At 47.7% G+C, this 19,986-nt stretch overlaps 1 protein-coding gene across 2 annotated transcripts in view; it reads right to left on the bottom strand.

The window, feature by feature from the left end:
• PRMT8 (protein arginine methyltransferase 8) overlaps positions 1–19,986 on the bottom strand; it is a gene marked incomplete at both ends in the record, with an annotated part of 77,519 nt that overhangs the window by 22,604 nt on the left and 34,929 nt on the right. Inside the window, 3 exons of one of the 2 annotated variants that reach the window (XM_080914700.1) lie at positions 11,874–11,937; positions 14,731–14,886; positions 18,469–18,669. In XM_080914700.1, coding sequence (XP_080770826.1) covers positions 11,874–11,937; positions 14,731–14,886; positions 18,469–18,669 — 421 coding nt within the window. The remainder of the gene's footprint in view (positions 1–11,873; positions 11,938–14,730; positions 14,887–18,468; positions 18,670–19,986) is intronic. The other variant, XM_080914701.1, reaches the window with a different exon arrangement.

Below are 19,986 nucleotides of genomic sequence, written 5' to 3'. Positions count from 1 at the left end.
TGATTAATCATAGCTAAATGTACCTTAGGGAGCCATCAGCTCTAACTTGGGAGCTTTTACCCTGTGGCTTCAGTTGGAAAATTAGAAAAGCAGAATTTAGTTGTTGTTGGTTTTAATGAGACACCTCTCTCTCTCTCTCTCTCTCTCTCTCTCTCTCTCTCTCTCTCTCCCTCTCTCTCTCTCTCTCCCTCTCCCTCCCTCCCTCCCTCCCTCTCCCCCTCTCCCTCTCTCTCTCCCTCTCTCCTTCTCCCTCCCTCTCCCTCTCCCTCCCTCCCTCCCTTTCTTTCTCTCTCTCTCTTCTCTCTCTCTCTCTCTCTCTCTCTCTCTCTCTCTCTCTCTCTCTCTCCCTCGTTCTTTTTTTTTTTTTTGAGTGGTTATTACAAAGTAAATTAGACCAGCCTAACCTGGTTTGGGATTTCAATGTATCTATCAAAATCAGATACTCCCATACCGCCTGAAGTTCATGGTCTGACATTTAATTTTACCTTAATTATCCATTTTATTTTATTTTTATTTACTTGCTGTTTTGTTTTTTGAGATAGGAACACATCATGGACCCCAGGCGAGGCTGAAATTCACTATGTATCCTTTACTAGCCTCAAACCTAGCCCTAGGTTCTAGGGAACCTCCAGCATGAATCTAGTAAGAACTAACTACATTGGAGGTAGGAGGCATTATGATAATCCAAGAGTTATTTCTGCCACATAGACAAGTGAATAATAAGGTTACTTTCTCCAGGACAGAAACCCCTTTGTGAGTCACAAAGTCCCACACATCTGTCACTGTAACCTCAACAAAGTCCCTGTTCATTCTCTCCGTACACTGTGCTTAGTGTCCTGTGTTTGGTGACACCTACAGTCACCACTATGCACTTTAGGCATTGGCCCATGATCCCCTCACCTAGTTGCCTACTTTAGCTCCTGTCTCTAATATCTAGCAGGGCAGGTGACTCTCCATCACCATTCTAAACTCCTCACACAGGTAGATAGATGAATAAACAATTAAAAACAAATAAGAATCGAAGATCCATAAACAAGTCCTGATCGTCCGAATAAAAAACTATTAGTCTTTGGAAAGCACCTTGAAGAACTATTGGCTGTGTGTTGTTAATTTAGCCGTCCTCCCAGAGACAATATGGCAGCTTTCATCTGCCTACTGTGAGAACTGGGTTCTAGAAGAGTCAAGTTGTAGACCCCAAACCTGGCCCACTGAGTCACCTGAGCAACTCACACAGCCTCAGTGTGTGAATGGGTACAATCATGTCCGACCTTCTACCACCTGAGATGGTTGTGCACATGGACAGGTAGGTACATGAGAGATGGAGAGGAGAGAGGGGAAGCACCATCCTGTCCTTCTCACGGCTGCCCGTGAAAGCAAAGGAAAGGCAGGCACAACAATGGCAAGCAGTTAGGTTTGACCAGAACTATCTTCCTTGACAGCGACCCATACTTTTCCTCTGCACTTTGTGTCCTGCAGGGCCCAGGTACCCAACCAATCTCTCTCACAGAATCAGGGCCTGCACACTACTGGGCGCTAATGATCAGAATCTTTATCTGCTTATCTGATGGCACTGTGCCCAACAGAGTCCATGGCACAGATAGGTCCTAGGTGCCAGGCAATGTTGGTGTACTGCATTCAGAAAAATGATATCCTATCCCGGTCCAAATTCCTATTCACCTGAGAGCAGGGAGATTGAAAGTTCATGGCTCCCCCAGGGCATGCTTCCTATCCTCGCCAACTCTGCATCTTTGCAGGACTTGTGGGACCAATCTGCTCAACTTCGGCTCCTAAGACCTTTTGGCTTTAACCACAGGCCTTTCTTAAACAGAATACAGCCCCTGCCATGTATCCTACTAAAAGTGTGTTAAGGCTCTTCCCATCTGTCTTAGTCAGAGTTTCTACTCCTGCACAAACACCGTGACCAAGAAGCAAGTTGGGGAGAAAAGGGTTTATTCAGCTTACACTTCCACATTGCTGTTCATCACCAAAGGAAGTCAGGACTGGAACTCAAGCAGGTCAGGAAGCAGGAGCTGATGCAGAGGCCATGGAGGGATGTTACTTACAGGCTTGCTTCCCCCTGGCTTGCTCAGCCTGCTTTCTTATAGAACCCAGGCCTACCAGCCCAGGGATGGCCCCACCTACAATGGGCTGGGCCCTTACCCCTTGATCACTAGTTGAGAAAATGCCTTACAGCTGGATCTCATGGAGGCATTTCCTCAACTGAGGCTCCTTTCTCTGTGATAACTCCAGCTTGTGTCAAGTTGACACAAAACCAGCCAGTACACCATCAAAGACATCTGAAGCTTCCTCCCTACCCCAAGCCATCCCTGAACACTGAGGAGCATTGGCGTGTTCTAGTCTGCTTAACACTCAGCATACTGGCCAAGGATAGGTGATCTTGCAGCCTGGCCCACATGGTTATTAAGTAACAAATGGTACTGGGCAGAATGGCTTCCACTGGGCTCAGGTGTCCAGAGTATCACACACACACACACACACACACACACACACACACACACACACACACACAGAGTCTCATCCTCACCCTATAACCAGACCAGAAGTCAACAAAAGACAGATTAAAGTCCCTCACCTCACGAGATTTACACAGATGACCCTCCACCACTGAAGGTTGGTTTGTTTGTTTTTTTTTCATCCACAGATTGGTCCACCCGGGAATCAAGATTTGAAAGTCAAGTAGTGTCTGTGCTGAGCACAGATGTTGTTGTCTTTATTCCCTAGGCAGCATCGTAGAACAACTATTTACATAGTGTTTCCATGGTGTTGGATATTCTAAGGCATGTAGAGAGGATTTAAAGTATATAGACAATAGGCACACGTAACATTCGAAATCTACATAGTAAAATACTTGCTATTTTATGAAAGGGACTTGGGCATGCTTGGTTCTTGATATCCTCAGGGGGTCCCAGAACTAATCCTTCATGGACACTGAGGGGCAACTGTATATTAGTCCTCCTATATGAAATGCTCGTCCTGTCCCCACAGAATGGCTGGCCTCTGCTCTAAATCTGCCAAGTCCCTGCCTCAAAGCCTTCTCTTCAAACAAAGTGTTCCTTTACAGCTAGTGCTCGACAATGCTTAACAATCAGATCCAAGGGAGAGCGAGGGTAGGGGCAGTTGGGGCGTAGGAGGGGGTGGGCATTGGGAGTTTAGGGGACGATCTATCTATCTGCTAATGGCTAGGGTGTAACATTTTTGTTGAAGCTGACTGGGGGACAGGAGACCACTCAGGAAAGGGTTGAGAGAAGTGTGTGCAAGACCAGGAGACCGGTTCTCTATAGCAAGCACACAAGTCCTTCCCACTCGCCTTCATGACTGTCCGTGCTAATGCATAGCAGCCCCCAGCTGCCTCACCTGTTCTAAGCATATTCACGACCTCTAATTACGCAGCAGTCTTTGTTCACTGCTTTTGTGACCATGCATCTTTGTGAGGCTAGAAGCTTCGTGACAGCGATGACTTTTTGTTTTCCTCATCACGTGGCTAACTCCTGTAATACCTAGCATGCGGCCCGGCATACGGCACAATAATGCTCGAAAGGCCGGATCAATAAAATCACTAATGAATCATTTCGCCGCAGTTAGAAAAAGGAGAGGCAATTGCCTGGAGCTTCAGGTACAGGTTCATTCGAAACAGTTTTACGTGATTAATCTCATTCCCTCTTCTGACAGCATTATTTGTCAAGCTAATAAATGAAATGAAAATAATAACAGGAATTGGCTGCCGCCTGCCCACCCAGTGCTGTTCTGTTCCATACAGTGGTGTGTTAGAGATACTTGATTGGATCTCCAAGGAACAAAAACGTGGTCCTGAGAATTTCACAGTATGAGTTGTGGATACACACAAGGACCAGTCTCAAGCTGCTGAAGTGACTGCATCCTTTCCTCAGATCTGTTGACTATGTCCCACGTCCTCGAAGGCTCACATAAAGACTGCACCAGCTTTATAGCAGCAACCACCCGGTTCCCGCATCCCGTGGTCTGAATCACCATGGTTCCCATTTCACAGAAGAAGAAATGGAGGCACGCACACAGTAACTCATCTTAGGCAACTAGCTGCACTTGCTCAGAAGGATGTGAGTCAGAAGTGGCCCCATGTGGTGTCCCAAGATGAAGAAAGGCAGGTGTCAGCTCGAAGGTATCCTAATGGAGTGACAGGTTATCATGCAGGCTCACAATCAACCTGCCATTCCAGAGTTGATCAATGTGCACATGACAGTAGGTATCCTGCAAAGACTTCCACAGTCACCATGGGATGCTACCGAACATGCAGCTAGTATGCTGCTGGGAGGCAGGACCCCAGACTAGGGGTAAATGAGAGAATCTTGGTAGTTGATAGTGAAGACTAAATTGAGCAACATGGATGTTTAAATGAATAAAAAGTATGTCCCTCAGCTGTTTTCACTGGAAAGTCCACCAGGCAGGTTAAGATTAGGAGACAGTGCCTGCCAACGGCCTGTGGGGTGACCACACCCTCACACAGCCATCTATCTCTTGCTAGTAGCAACATAATATGGAATCTGCCAATGGGCCAGTGGAAACTTGCAGGTTGATGTCAAGGCAGTACATGATTGGACAGTAGAGAGTGGGGCGGGGACCAAGTTTTGGTAAGGCGGAAGAGAAAGAAAAGCAGAGGATTCAAGGAGAGCATGGAAGCAGACAAAGATGTTTCTCTTGGTGCATCTCTATATGGATAAGAGGCTGTTATGAATATTTTATAGGCTTGCAGATCATGTGACAGAGTAGCAGGCGGGTTCACACGTGCCATGTGGTCCTAAGGGTGCTGGTACTAGCACAGGATAAAAGGTTATCCTTCTATTTTTTACCACAACTGGAACTACCATGCACTGTGTGTCTGGCCCAGAAGGAAGGGGCTCAGCCAAGGTCCAGTGAAACAGTCAGGGAAGAATTAGAAAAATAGCCTGGGGATGTGGGAGCAGGGACAATGCCTTGGTAGTGTGGTCCAAGAAAAGAGAAACAGAATGTCGGGAGAGCAGTGAGGAGGTCGAATTCACTTCAGTGGGGAGATGCTTTCTGATGAGCTCAGCAGCCCAGGTGCAGTGAGGTTTTTGTCAATGGAGTCCTCCCAAGATTGTGTAAGTGCCTGTCATGGGACAGACTTCCAATTCCGCAGCAGCCGTTTGAATAACACACAGCTAACCTTTTTAAAGTACGTAATCTATGCAAGGCCATGTGCTTGATGTTTGACCTGACAATCTCAAGCTAAGCCTCTGGTGTCTCTCCTCCACAGAACAGTATGCTTGCTCTTCATTGTGCAATGACACAGCACAGTCCTTCTGGTTGGACACAGAGACCCTTTTGCCCCTGTCACTGTGTTGTGTCAGCTACCCTAAGATCTTGTCTATCTGGGACATGTATCCTTAGGCATATGCCCAAAGTGAAGAAGACAGAGAGGTACCTTTGGTTTCCTGGAGAGTGAGTAGATTATACCTTTTTGTTCTGTTTACAGAATCAAAGAACTTTAATCTGCCCTGTTGTCAAGCTTCACAAATGAGGGTACTTTCAGCAGCCTTTCTCTGACCCCTCCTCCACTCCACTCCCCACTCCTGCCCTGGGTTTCTGTCATGAGAGAAATAATAGCTGCTGGTGTTTAAGTCAGAGAAAAGTGGCTGAAACAGGCATGAGCCACGTGTGGATCGAATCACATGAAGGTGGCCCATCTGTGCAGGTGGCTTTCAGTAGGTGTGTGTCTTTGTGTGAATACACCCACCCCAGGAGCCCCTACGAAAGTGGAGAGGGAACAGGTATTTTGTGTGTGTGTTGTTATTTATGGCCCACCGCCCACACTGCCGACACTCAACACTCATACAGCTGGTGAGGGCATATCTAACTCATCTCCATGGGAGCGCTCACGCAGTCAAACTGTCCTCTGTTGAGGACACAAGCCAAGGCTGAGTAAGCTGGTTCGGGGGATGTCACCAGCCCCACCTACCTGTTCTAATTTGTAGAGAAGAAGAAATGAAGGCCACTGGGCCAGGGGCTCCCTTGCTAGTACAGTGTATTTGGATGGGCAGGCCTGAAATTTAGGGGTGGCTGGGGGTTTTGGTCACAGTGATCTAGCCCTCACAGGCCTTTGTTTCAGTTAAGCATGAGACCAAACAGAACCAAGTATGAACCATAAAAATCCAGGGCATGAAATGAATGAGCTGGGGCTGAGCAAAATAAATGTCTGTGCTGCTGGGGGTTGGGGGGAGGGGAAAGAGGCATAGATGCTGCCGGGCTCAGTGTGGGATGGGAAAGCCTGAATCAGGAGAGAATGGCCCAGCACGGCCCATCCAACTCCAAATTGGGAGGTAATGACATTCCTCAGAGGAGCATTCTGGGTGGGGCAGTGGTGCTCCAGACTGGAAGAGCCCCCCTTTAAGTTGGAGGACAAGGGTCCAGCACAGGGTGGCCAGGTGATGAGACATGCACATGAATCAGGAGGTAGGGGACTCTGAGAGATTGGTTACATGTGGGAGGAGTGATCCAGTAAGCCAATATGTCAATAACAGGAGTATGGCTTTTCAATGTCAGAGGAAGGAGAAAACTGAGAGTAGACTCATCGGCTGGGTTAGCAGTGGAGGAGTTACATGAGCTCAGCTTCAGTAGCATATGAAGGGAGAGATAGAAATGAGTATTGTATGTGTGTGTATATACATTCATCACAGACATGCATGCACACACATATACATGCTCACACAAGAGACACACATATACACATACACACATAACAACACAATAACACATACATATATACCATACATATACACATGTAACATATACCACACACATATATAAGACACATGCATACACATACATACACATATATACACACATATATCACATAACATACTCATGCCCCAGATCTCTGAAATGAGAGACCCCGACACCCTAAAGCTAAGGAACATGTCCTATCCCTTCTTAGTTTCTGGTTGCTATTGTCTATTCAAGGACCTTGGGGAAATGGCCAATTGAAGACTAGAGGCAGATGAAGCACAGATGAGCCTGTAACAGCTGGAACTAGGAAATCAGAATCTAGGGGGAAAAGGGAAAGTACACAGGGGCCAGATATAAGATGCTCTCAGAGACCCAGTCAGGGATGGTTGGAGTATCAAAGTACTGAAAGCCAAATAAAACGCACCAAGTACAGTATGGGGTGTGAAGGAAAAGTGTTAATAACTGATAAGTAAAATTGTGAATAATTATAAAGAGAAATAATAGCAAGATAATGGATGATGGGCAAACAGACTGATGATGAAAAGGAGTGAGAGATGATTGATAGATGACAGATAGATAGATAGATAGATGCCACTGACAACGTAGATAACCTATATAAAATGTATATAAAATATTAGTAGATAGATAGAGATGGTAGATGAAAGATATGTGGTAGAGATGGGTGAAACATAGATAATAAATACATGATAGATATGATAGGCAAGATAGATGATAGATAAATTAGATAGACAGATAGGTAGGTAGGTAGGTAGATAAGTAGGTAGGTAGATAGGTAGATAGATAGAGAGGTAGATAGAGAGGTAGATAGATAGGTAGATAGATATAGATAGATAAATGCATAGAGACATATGTTAAATAGATAGAGATAGATAAACAGACAGACAGACAGATATAATACATGGAGGGTGAAATGTTTACAGGATTTCAAAGTACCTCCCCTAGAACTAACTTGTTCCAAATATATTATGACAATAGCAGGAAGAGAAATTATTTCAGCCAGCAGCAAAAGAAATAAAACAGTACAGGGGGAAAAACAGACCCCAGAGGTTGGGTGTCCCATAAACACAAGGAAACCTACAGAGAGATGTTCCTAAGCACAGTGGAAGGCCCCTAGGGCTGAGGAATGACCCAAGATCCTCCACAGTAAATCTGACTCTATCTACACTCATCCCATCCCCACTTCCAGGACTGTGGAGTGCCAGAAGAATAGCTCAGGCCAGTGCTCAGACCCCACCCACTTTGTCCCCACCTGTCCTTACCCTACTGAACACATCTGTTAACAGGGAAGAATCACTTTCCTGTTTCAGAAAGACAGAGGAGGGACTGAGGGGAACCTGGAAACGGCAGGCTGTGTATGGCCTGGTTTCCTTCCCCCTGAACATAAAGACATCTGTCCCCCTCTGTCCAGGTCAAGTGCTTCTCAGAAGAGACTTGTCCCCATCCCTGCTGAGGGAGCTAAGAGATGCCAGGTATCTAGCCAGAGGCCAGAGGTTGGGCTATCTAAGCGATATTTGTCCTGCTCAGTGTGAGACCATTGCTCATAGCCATAACAGCTACTGCCTACACAGTGCCCCAGCCTTGCACCTGTCACCAACACCCTCCCTCCCTTTGCTCTGCTTCAGTCTTTACCCAGCTAGATACTGATACAGCTAGAAAATGGCTGATGTGTCCCCAAAAGCCCATGTATCAAAGGCTTGGTCTCTGGGGTAGCATTAATTAAGGTGGTGGGCCTTTTAAGGGGTATAGTCTAGTGCAACATCTTTAGGTCACTGGAAACGTGGGCTACTTCTCTTGGACCCCTAAAAGAAGAAAGCCTGCCCCCGCCCAGCACCCTTCCCCTCTGCTTCTTGTTCTTATTGTTACCTCTAAGACTGAACTACCCTCCCTTATTTCAGTCCAGAAACAAAAGCTGACAAAGCCACACTGTGTCATCAATTTATTGTCATTGTTTTTTTTGTTTTTTTTTTAAATTGGGGGGAAGGCTCTCCCGTAAGGCTGTGTCTTCTCATCAAAGCCAGGCTGCCTTCAGCTTGCCACACAGAGAAGCCAGTGACTGTGGAAAGGGAACAATGAGAGCTGGGCCCTCTGCACAGCGGGGGTCCACAGCTCTCTAAGAGGATTGCACGTTTTCCCAGCGGTCCTCACTACCCCAGCAGAGCACCTAGCCTTTCTTTTGTCCCTTGCCTCCTTCCCTATCTTCTCTGCAGGAGACTGCATTCACATCCCTGAACAAATGTAAATAAAACTGGAGGCCTTGGGCCACCAACCACCACCACCTAGATGACCCCATTACTGTCTAAACTGTCCCCTAGGATCTGCAGCTAGTCCTTCAAGGCCAGTGTCCCACCACATACTTCTCTTCCTGTATCTCTGTTGAATCACACACACTTTCTCAGCTCCTTTCCCTCCCTTGACCCCTATACTCTCTGTAGCTCTTACTTCCCTTTTTTTTCCTCCATTCCCCATTACTGAAAGAAACATCACATCATGACTGCCCCGAATCTAATCCCACTCCAACTGGACTCTGGCCCCTGCTACACTGAACACTCATGGCAACTGCATTGCTTTTCCTCTGTCACTATGCTGCCTCACCTCTTAGCATTCCCTTGAATGGTCACCAACCTCCCAGATAATAGCTTCTTTGTTTCTTCGCTGGCCCTTCATCCCTGCAGAATGTCCAACTAATGAGTGGCCAGTCCACCCAGTCTTTGTCTTGTGTCTTTACTCCTAATGGTTTGAGTAACGTTGCCATGTTGATGACTGCAAACAGAAGTCTCTGGCGACTCCCCCCTGGAGCCCTAGACACATAAATTCAAATCTTCATCAACATATCCATTTGGGTACCCAAAATGGAACACTTCACACCCCTCACAGGCAAAGTGAGCTCTTGGTTTCTCCTTCCCTCCTGCTGTTCCTGGGAGCCCTCTGCCTGCCCTAACAACAGCCACCTTCAGCCTGTTGCTCCCCACACTTTCTCTCCAACCCAGCAGCAGGAGATCTTCTGGCTTCTGCTTCTGAGGCTCACAGCTCACGTCTCTCCACCTCTTTGGCTACCTCTCATGCTACACATACCTCTCTCTCTGAAGTCTCTAGAAATGCGCTTTCGTTACTTGTGCCTACAACCCATTTCAATGTGTCCACCATTGGCAAGCCCCCTCCCCTGCTTGAAGACCCTCCGAGTGATCTCCTGACCTGACGAAATCCAAGCGTGTGTGTGAGAATGCCCTCCCTCGCTCCTCCCTTCCTTCTCCATGCTGTGACTATGGGTCTTTTGTGCTCTGAGTATGTCCAGTTAAATCCTGCCCACAGTTCTCTCCCTCTGAACTTGGTATCTGGGGTTGAGCATAGCCTCAAGAGCTCATGTGCAGGATCCTTAGTTCCTGAGTATGACAGTGTTTGGGGACGGCACCCAGCAGAATGCCGGGTGATGAAAGCACAGTAATAGCAAAAGGGTTAGTAATGCTCCCAAGAGAAGAAACAGCCATGCTGAGAACAGGGTTTTGGCCTCTTTGCCCTCCCACGTTTCCACTGTGAGTTGAAGCGGTACAAGTCCCTTACCCGATACTGCCAGCCAGTCTAGGACCTCCAAGCATTTAGAATGGTGAGCCAAATTAAACATCTTTTCTTTATAAATTCCTCAGTCTCAGATATTCTGTTATAGCCATGGAAAACAAACAGTTGGTCATCCTGTTTCCTTCATGTTCTTCAAACTTGAACTATAAATGTGCTGGTCAGAGGGCGTACAACCTAACACTGAGTGGCAGTTCCCCAGCAATCCAACCACCCAAACGATCAGAAGAGCGTTGTTTCCATGTGCTTTTCTCTGACTGGTCCACAGCTTTCTTTAGCAGCTGTAATTCTGCTCCCCACCGGAAGGAGACTTAGTGAGTCAGAGACCTCCTTGTCCTATTCCTTGCTCTGTCCCCAGAGCCAGGCTCATGGTGACACACAGAGAAGCTTGTGGAATGAATTATGTTCCTGTCTTTCATGGAGTCTGCGACAACTGGGTCAAGCAGCAAACAGCACAGGTGGGAGGCTGAGGCCACACCAAAGTAGGTCTGTGACCTATTTCGAAGCAGTGTGTAGTAGGAGGGCCACATGGTGCCTGGGCTCTCGGGTCAGACCCATGGGGACATCTGGCACCTTATGGAGTAGCAGAAGAGTTCTGGGGGCACAATAGAAAGTGTATCCAGGGCACCTATCCTTATAGGATAAGAAGGCTAGGCTAGCCAACTCTTCATTGCCCAGGGTCCCAGCTTCCTGTTCCACCCTGCTCCCAGGTCTGCCAACGAACCCAATCTACTTCTTTCAGGCTTCTTACTCTCCACCCTTTGGAACTCTGAATGGGAGCCTTGTCATTTGGATTTGACCTTGCCCCAGCTACTGCTCCCAGATACCTTAGCCCCACTGCCCCTGCCAGCCCTGCCTCTGTTCCAGCCCACTCCTCACACCGTGGCTTCTGATCTACCTGCCACTCTCCCGACTCCGCTTCCAGCCAGCACCAAGTATGTTCCCATAATGCCTAGTGCCCTGCAGCCCAACACTGAGCATGGGGCATGAGAACTATAGTTAGTTCTGCTGCTGATGGAGAAAGATTCCGAGGAGGTGGCCTAGTCAGGGACCCTTATAGGTCTTAGCACACTGAAGATGGGCCTCTGAGGGAGGGGAGGGGAAGGTCGTAGATCATGGGAAGGGAAGGGAACTCATCCCTTCTTGTAATCAGAGTCCAGCCTCCATCAGTACAAAGGCTCGTGCCAGGCATTCTGCGCAATACCCCTGGGCAGGCGACAGAAGAGGGTGGGGTTTGTATGGAGAATGAGGAAGAAAAGGAGCAACAACTACCACCTTATAGACTTGGTAGACTACAGCCTAACACAGTGGAGGTCATGGTGACCAGGATTTAGTTACAGACAGGGTTGGATCAAAGCTATGGTGGAGCAGATGTAACCTGACCAGCATGACAGGGCAGTGTCACACTCCAGGGGAAAAAATGTGTGAGCTGTCCCTCCCCCAAAGTACATGTTCTGTGCTCTTTCCTCCTCTGCCCATCTATGCCACCTGAACTAGAAAGTAACCTAACCCACTATGCTGAAAGACTCAGAGGTGGACCTTACCATTGTCCAGGTGGTTGGCCTTAATAATCTTCTCCGAGTAGTCAGAGATACTGGAACATTCGATCTAGAAAGTACACAGAGCAAAAGAGACATGGATTTTAAAAGCATGATGGCTGCTAAACTTTGAGCCTTCAAAGTTCCCAAAGGCTCATGGGAAAAGTCCCAGCACATGACATTCCTGGGACACAATGGGGCTTAGTAAGAGGAAGTTAGGTAATTGGATACATGACTTCCGTTCCTTTTCTTCCTCTCTTGGCTTTCTGGTCTCCATAAAGGAAGCAGCTTTGCTTCACCAAATGATCCAACACTGGCACGCTGCCTCATTACAGGCTCTGCAACAGAACCAAGACCTCTGAAACTGAGTCAAAATAAACCTCTCCACCTTTTAAGTTTATTATCTCAGGTATTTTGCCATGGTCATGGTAATCTGACAAAAAGACCCAGAACCAACTGAATAAGATGGGAAAAGTGTTGAGGTCTAGAGAGACACGTGATCTTGTCCACAGTCACACAATAAAATTATGATATCTAGAAAACTAAAATCTGTACCCTCTAATCAGGTGGTCAGTGTCATTTTACTAGATTGGCCACTTTGCCTAGAGACCAAAGGCCACCCTGCGGAGACCCTGTGTCTATGCTGGAGACTAAGGAGTTGCAGACTGATCTCACCATCCATCCAGCACAGAGGGAGATGGAAAAGGTAGACCAGACTAACCCTCTGAGGAGGGGCAAAGAGTTACATGAGCCTCCCTCTACACCCCGTCACTAAGTCCTTCCTGGGTAAAGTGGTTACGGTCTTGGATGGGAAGTTCAGGACAGTTCTCTGGTCTGGTCTTAAGGTTCCCTTTCACTAAAGAAAACACACACACACACACACACACACACACACAAGCTAACTCTTAACCTTTGAGCAGATGTGGATAAATCTTTCCTAAAGGCCTCTGTCTTGATGGCTCAGTCCTCAGCCTGTTGGTGCCACTGACACTGGTGGAGTAAGAGGTGGAATGTGGTAGGAGAAAGAAAGGAGGATGTATGTCCTCGATTGTGATACTAAGATCATATGCCCTTCTTCTTCCTTCCTTGTTTGCTCCCGCTGCCACCAGGAAGTGAGCCCAAACCAAAGAACCAACTGTCCATGAAATGGAACTGTGAGCCAAACAAAAAACCTTTCATCTTTTAAAATTGATTGTCTCGAGTATTTTCTTATAGTGCCTAAGGCTGACTCATATAACTCTGCTGTCAACTCTTCCTTTTACTGACAGAATCTATTCTCTTTCGCCTGGAACTCTCTTCAAGATCCCAACATTTCTAAAAAAGTACTAAAGTCTTTGAGAAATAAATTTACCATCTGCTGAGAGCAGGGCTTCATAGGAACGGTTGGAGGTTAAGAACTATCCCAGAGGTTAGAAGTATAGAATGTATTGTCAGAGGGTTCTGGGAGCAGAGGAACATCTCCCAAAACCTATTCTGCTTTACCTGGCTCTCTGACAAAGAGGCCCGTGGTTAAGACCCTGGGCCTCAGGAAGGGTCTGTAGAGGTTATTGTAGAGGGTCACTGAGGGGGTCACTGATGGCCTCTGCCAATGTTCAGCTTTGGGACTGGAAACAACCAAGTAGACAGTTAAGTGAGACCTAAGGGACAGATGTCACTAGCTGTGTTCCTCCCCAGGAGGACCTACCATTCCTTGGTTGTCAGGCCCTTGGCTTTAGGTTTTATTTCCCTGAGGGCAGTGTTCTTCTCTTTCTTGGCACCCTGTCACCCCATGCTCATGCAGCTCCTGAGGTTAGCGTCAAAGAACACAGCATCTCCAAATAGACAGCTGGCCTATCTGCCTCCCAGTCCTCTTGTAGTAGGCTACAGTCCCTGTCAGGTAGTTGGATGGGGTGAGCTGAGTTCCAGGGCCATCATGCATACAGACCACCTACTCTGGGAACCCACAGGCCAGACTGTGGACCTTTGCTCCTCTTTTTCCTTTTTGGCTATCAACTTTCCCCCCCCTTCCTCAGTTTCTAGTCTCACTGGTTGCTTCATTCTTCTTTATTTCTACTCCATGTTCTTCTTGCTTTCCTCCAAGTCTCTTAGGCTTGTTTCTCACCTCATATCTACCTCCTCCTACATTTCTGCTCCACTTTCTGTCTTTGATCATGACTTCCAGTGAACCCCATGACCTCCCTCCTTCCACAGAGGAGGACTGTGGTTGAAAAAGAAGCAACCAAAATATGCTATTGAGAAAGATGATGGTTAAAACTGGCAGGGCCAGAGCCACTTATGACAGACAGACTATGCCATGTGGCCACTAGAAAGCAGGTGTCCTGGCAGAAAATTATCTGTAGCCCCTGATGACACAGGAGCCAGGGACAATGTTCCCTGCTCATCCCCACCAAGGTTGGCACTAACTTAGGTCTCAGCCCCGCAAGAGACAGTTGGCTGGACTCAAGGCCACTGAGATTCATGACATCTGGGTTTCATGCTGATGAGGATGTTTGAGAGAAGGAAGTGTGAAAGAAGGAAGGGATGTGGTAGTGATGGTGATGGTGCTGCTGTTGATAGCAATGGTGGTGATGACAGTGATGGTGGTGAGGATGGTGGTGATAGTTGTCATGGCATTAGGACTTCACTGTAATTGATTTTCCTTGCTCCTCTAGCAAGAGAGATTGGACTGAGGCTAGGGAGGTGGTTTGGTGGTACAACACTTCTCTAAGACGCACAAGGCTCTGGGTTCCATCCCAGAACCCTACAAAAATTTTTTTAAAAAGGTGGTAGATCAAGGTGGGTCTTTTTAGGAAGGTCCAGATTTGAAAGTTAGAGGCAGGGACTACTCTGCAGAGGACAACACAAGGGAGAGTGACATGCTTACCCCAAACACCTTCTTGGCCCCTGCTTTGGCAGCAAACATGGAAAGGATTCCTGTGCCACTCCCAACATCCAGAACCACTTTGTCCTTGAACACGTGCTTATTATGGTACATGGAGTTTCGGTACGTGAGCGTCCTCACCTCATCCTTCAGCATTTCCTACAGTAGAAGGAAGAGAAAGATGCAGTCAGGGGACTCATGGCATCTGGGGGCACATCTGGATCATAGGCAATTGAATCCTCCCAGTAATGTCTTCTGGAACCACTGGCACGCTAAGTTATTAATGAGGATACTGTAGTGTGTAAAGGTCACCTGGCTCATTACAAACCGAGTCTGCTTTTAAAGTCTACTTGAAAGATAGCTGAGAGTCATAAGAAGTTTGCGTCCAGATCAGCTTCAGGTTGCCCCAAAGCCCAAAGGAAAGATCAGTATAGCTCAGCACAGGAGACCCAAGAAGGAATCGTTGAGTAGTAGTCCTCCTGAAGCTCCCAGAAACTCTGATGATTCACCTCCTTTCACATCTTATAAAGTTGGTATCTGGACAGAGACCCAGGAAAATACCCAGAAAGGGACCCTATTCCAGGCTGCTGTTCCAGGCCCACCTCTGACCCACAAACAGATGCTGAGATTTTGAGCTGATTCTTGGTGACCTGGAGGGTGTCCTCCCTTTCTGAAGGCCTCACAGCTCTCACTCTGGGTTTTGTTGGAAGTTCTGGGTCACCTTCTCCTGGCCCTGTCTTCTTAAGTCCTCTCTAAGTAAAACCGTGGATGGAAAGAACAGAAAGGTCAAGGATTGATCGTCTCTTGAGTATCCCTCTTCCTGCCACCCGTCCTGTCTCTATTTACAGAGTGACCATGCTCTGTCCATCCACCCACACTGTGATTCAGCTATACTCTCTGACTGCCACTGTCTTATACCCTGCTGATGATCAGTGGACTACTACACAGCCGGCTTCTTCACTCTGGGGATCTGGAGGCTCTGCCTAGAATATCCAGGAAAAGCATTTCAGTGAGCCTTCTGGCGATGAACAGATCTCGGCTGCTAAGTCACAGGGGATAGGCCTCTCTGCAAACAGCACGCTGGTCCTGTCACCCTTCATATTTGCTGACTCAAGGGAAGAGAGGGGGATAGAGGCCAATCACAGAGGTAAATGCCACCTGCTAGTCACACTGGCATTAAAAGACTGGTATGTTACCTGATCAGGGTCTGAAGATGGCCTAAGGAAACAACGGGAGGGACTAAAGATAGAGGTGCAAAAGCCCATGAGAAGGTTGTTAAGGCTGTGTGGAGTAGAGTTGTTATCTGTGACTTGCGGACCCTTTTAGTTGGTTCCGTGGCACATAAAAGTGTAGGTTTTCTGCTGAAACACCTGACTCAGGTACCTGGTCTAGTATCCAGTTGGCTGTCTCTCCCAAACATGGTCAGGCCAATCTCGCACACCCACATGTGACAAGTGGACAGATCTGCAGATGATTAACAAAGCCAGGCAGAGCCAGGTTTTGGCAGCACTGCAATCCCAGTTGGGAGAATGGGTCATGAGGGCTACCACAAGTTCAAGGCCAACATGGCTATATAGTGAAGCCCTGTTTAAAAATACACACACGCACACATACACACACACACACACAGCCTTGACAAATGTGCAAGTCCCGGGTCATAGCCAGAGATATCAAGTCCTGAAATAATTAGAGATAGTATGGTGATACAGGGAAAGCTGTCCTCAGCGTGCCTGGGGCTAGTTTCTAAAGGGAGAGCTTCAGGCAGGTCAGCCATTCGGATCTTGGATATAGTTTCCAAGTGTGGTGGTTTGAAAGAGAACGGCCCATAGACTCTTATTAGAATGTTTGGTTTCCAGTTGGTGGAGTCTTTAGGAAGATTTAGGAAATGTGGCCTTGTTGGAGGAGATATGTCATTGGAAGCTCATGCCAGGCCCAGTCTCATGGTTTCTCTCCCTCCCTCCTTCCCTCCCTCCCTCTCTCAGCAAGTTTTTAATTAGATGTGAAATATCAGCTACCGGTCCAGCACCATGCCTGTCTGCTTCCTGCCATGATGATCCATGGACTAACCCTCGGAAACTGTCAGTAAGTCCCCAGATAAATGCTTTCTTCTAGAAGTTTCCCTGGTCATGGTGTCTCTTTACAACAACAGTATAGTAACAGCAAGTGCCAGCCAAGGTGAGGACACAGAGCTACAGGCTTTTTAGAGTCTGCTCTGGGCTGAACACTTTCAGGAGTCTCTTCTACTGCATAAAGTCTACACCACCTTCACATGGATTAATGGTGGAGGGGAAACCAGGACAAAGGTGCTGCAAGGAAGCACATGCATTCCTGAGCAAGCATCTGCCCCTTCCAGAACCAGGACCCTTGGAAAAGAGCACTAATCCTCAGTCTTCCCCACAGGTCTGGGCTCACCACATATGCAGGAGACATCACAGAAGATCTCTGACCTCCCTGGTCTAGGTAGGACTGAGCCCCTGATCGAAGAAAGGCACCGTGTGATGGGGCAGTTACAGATGAAATCCCTGAGCCAACCTGAGAAGGTTGAATTTCTAGTTGTCTTCACTGGTTTCTAGTCTTATGCAAAACCACGGTTAGGGCAAGAACTGGGCTGTTTTAGGACCTTGGGTCACCTGGGTACACAGTAGCGGTGACAGCGTAGGGGTAAGCTGAGGAATAAACGAGCCAATGATCCAAAATGCTTGGAACGACACCCAGTACACGGTAAACATGTCACAACCTAAAAACCGCTGACTACTGATATTAAAAAAAAAACCTCCCCGGCAGCTGCCTGGCAATTTGTTTGGATGGAAGCAGACTTTCCAGCACCATCTCATCGCCAGGGAGCCACAGGAGCTGGTTTGCAGAGACATCATCACAGCGAGAGCCGGTGAGCATCTTCCTCACCTCACTCCTCTCTTCCGCTTACGGATGGCGGGGATGTCTTCTTCCCAGGGTCCACAGGATGGAGTAAAACAGATATGCATGCCATGACTAGAACTATACCCAGCATCAGACAACACTGACTGCTTGGGGGGGGGCAGTTTGGGACAATGTTGGGGAATTGAATAATGAGGTGTGGCATGGGACTTGCTTCTGTTCTGGGGCTGCTACAAGACTTCAATGTTGGGAAGGGGATGGACGTTCACCTGAGAACTTCCAAAGGATGGGATAGGAGTGTCAGAGGCAGGCCTTGTCTATAAGGTCTCAGCCTCGGGTCTTCCCTTGGAGATGCCCCGTGGACAAATTAACAGGCATCATGACCTCCAGGAGGCTGCACTGGCTTCAAGGACTTCAACTCTTATCAGCTTAAGTGATGTGCAGGCTTCTCCGGTGTCTGGGGCTGGTGGTTAGTGATAAAAATGGGGCAGGAAGGTCAAAACAAACAACCAGAAGCATCCGTTGGTTGCTCCCCGCCCCTTCCCCCAACACTTGTCGCCATACATTTATTTTCAGTTTGTAGTCAGACCAGGAACCCACAATGTAGCCCAGGCTGGTTTCAAACTCTCTGCAGTTCTCTGAGCTCACCTCAGCTCTTAAGTGTTGGGATAATAGATGGGCTACACAAACACCCGCTTCTGCCTACTCACTTGCTCCAGGCACTGTCTTAGCCATGACTGTCCCAATGGGTGGAGAGAGGGTGAGTGTTCAGGGGCACTTTAAGGTGGCATATAAGCTCTGCCGCCTCTGTAAACAAGAACAAAATTACACCCGTCCCACTGGTCCCCAGCCTGGGTACATTACCTCGTGGATCCCAAAGTGAGCATATGAGTCAAAATAGTAGTCTCTTGATGTCATCTCCTCGGGATTCAGCAGCTTGGACATCTTGCCCCGTCCTGGGCAGCTGGGCTGTGTGGACACGTGGTGGACACATTGCACAGGCTTGGCTGGGATGACAGGCTGAGGGGGCTGAGGAGGGGCACTGCTCACCTGAAGGAAGAGAAGGTGCCCACATTAGTCCTGCTTCCGAGATTTCTGATCTTCTTACACCCAGCACTAACTGGCAATGACTTTTCGACCACATAGCTGACAGCAACCTACTGATGCTCCAAACAGACCGGATTGACCTCACTTCCAGATCTTACAAACTGAGCAGTCTAAACTGATCTGGGTCTCCGTTTCCAAACCTGTCAAATGGGGGAAACAATATCATCCTTTAGCAGGATCGGAAGGAACATTCAGCAAATGGAAGGTGGAAATGTAAAGAAGGTGGGAGGTGGAACTGTGGTTTTAGTATGGTTTATACATGAAGGACTCTCATAGTTAAGGTCTGCTCTACATTGTAGTGAGGTGAGGGGCAGAGGAATCTTTAAGAGGTCGAGTGGCCAGGTCATGGAGGACATATACAGGAAAGTAATTAACCTTTATGAAGAGCAAGGCTTTCCCCCTCTCTGTCTCTGTCTGTCTCTGTCTCTGTACCTGTCTCCCTCTCCCTCTCTCTGGTTTTTCAAGGCAGGTTTCTCAGTGTAGCCCTGGCTGTCCAGGAATTCCTGTAGACCAGGCTGGCCTTGAACTCAGAGATCCACCTGCCTTTGCTTCCCAAAGCCGGGATTAGAGGCATAAATCTGCCACCCCTACCCTGACACACACCTGCTGTAACACAATGCTCTTGGACCTTCAGAACCACACACTAAAGAAATCTTTTTTGTTGTTGTTTTGTTAAGCACCAGCCTCGGGTATTTTCTTATAGTAGTGGAAAAATGGCCACTACATTAGTTACAAAATGTCAGGTGATGTAATTCACCACTCCACTCTGTGCCTTAGAGAACTAAATATCACATACTTGCAAATTAGACAAATTGGAATTTTTTTTAGAGAACCTGGAAAAGGACTGGGCATGTTGGGCATGTAATAGATGTTCATTAAATCACATCACATCTCAAGGATAGGAATGAGCTTCGGAAATGGAGCCCCTGAGTTTATCTTACCCACCACATTATACCAAGCTGCAATCAGACTTGCTACCCTCAAATATGGGTCTCCTGTCTCCTACTATGACAGGGCTGTTGCCTCGACCTCCAAGTTCTGACTCCCATTTGACCTTGAACTTCAGCACCACAAGCCCCCACATTGGCTGACCTCCTTCTTTCCTGTGCACTGTCAACTACTGCTTCCCTGGGTCTTCATCCTGATGGCTATGACTCAACCGCGGCTACTTGGTTTTCACTCCTCAGGCTAAGGGAGGAGGGAGATGGAGGTCAGAGGTCACCCAAACGAAGCACAGCATCACCAGAGAACTTCCTGTCTCTAGGACGTGTACAC

The sequence above is a fragment of the Micromys minutus genome, assembly GCF_963924665.1.
Source record: "Micromys minutus genome assembly, chromosome: 3".
NCBI classification, from domain to species: domain Eukaryota; kingdom Metazoa; phylum Chordata; class Mammalia; order Rodentia; family Muridae; genus Micromys; species Micromys minutus.
The sequence above is the reverse complement of the archived record's forward strand: the minus strand, read 5'-3'. Positions and strand labels throughout refer to the sequence as shown.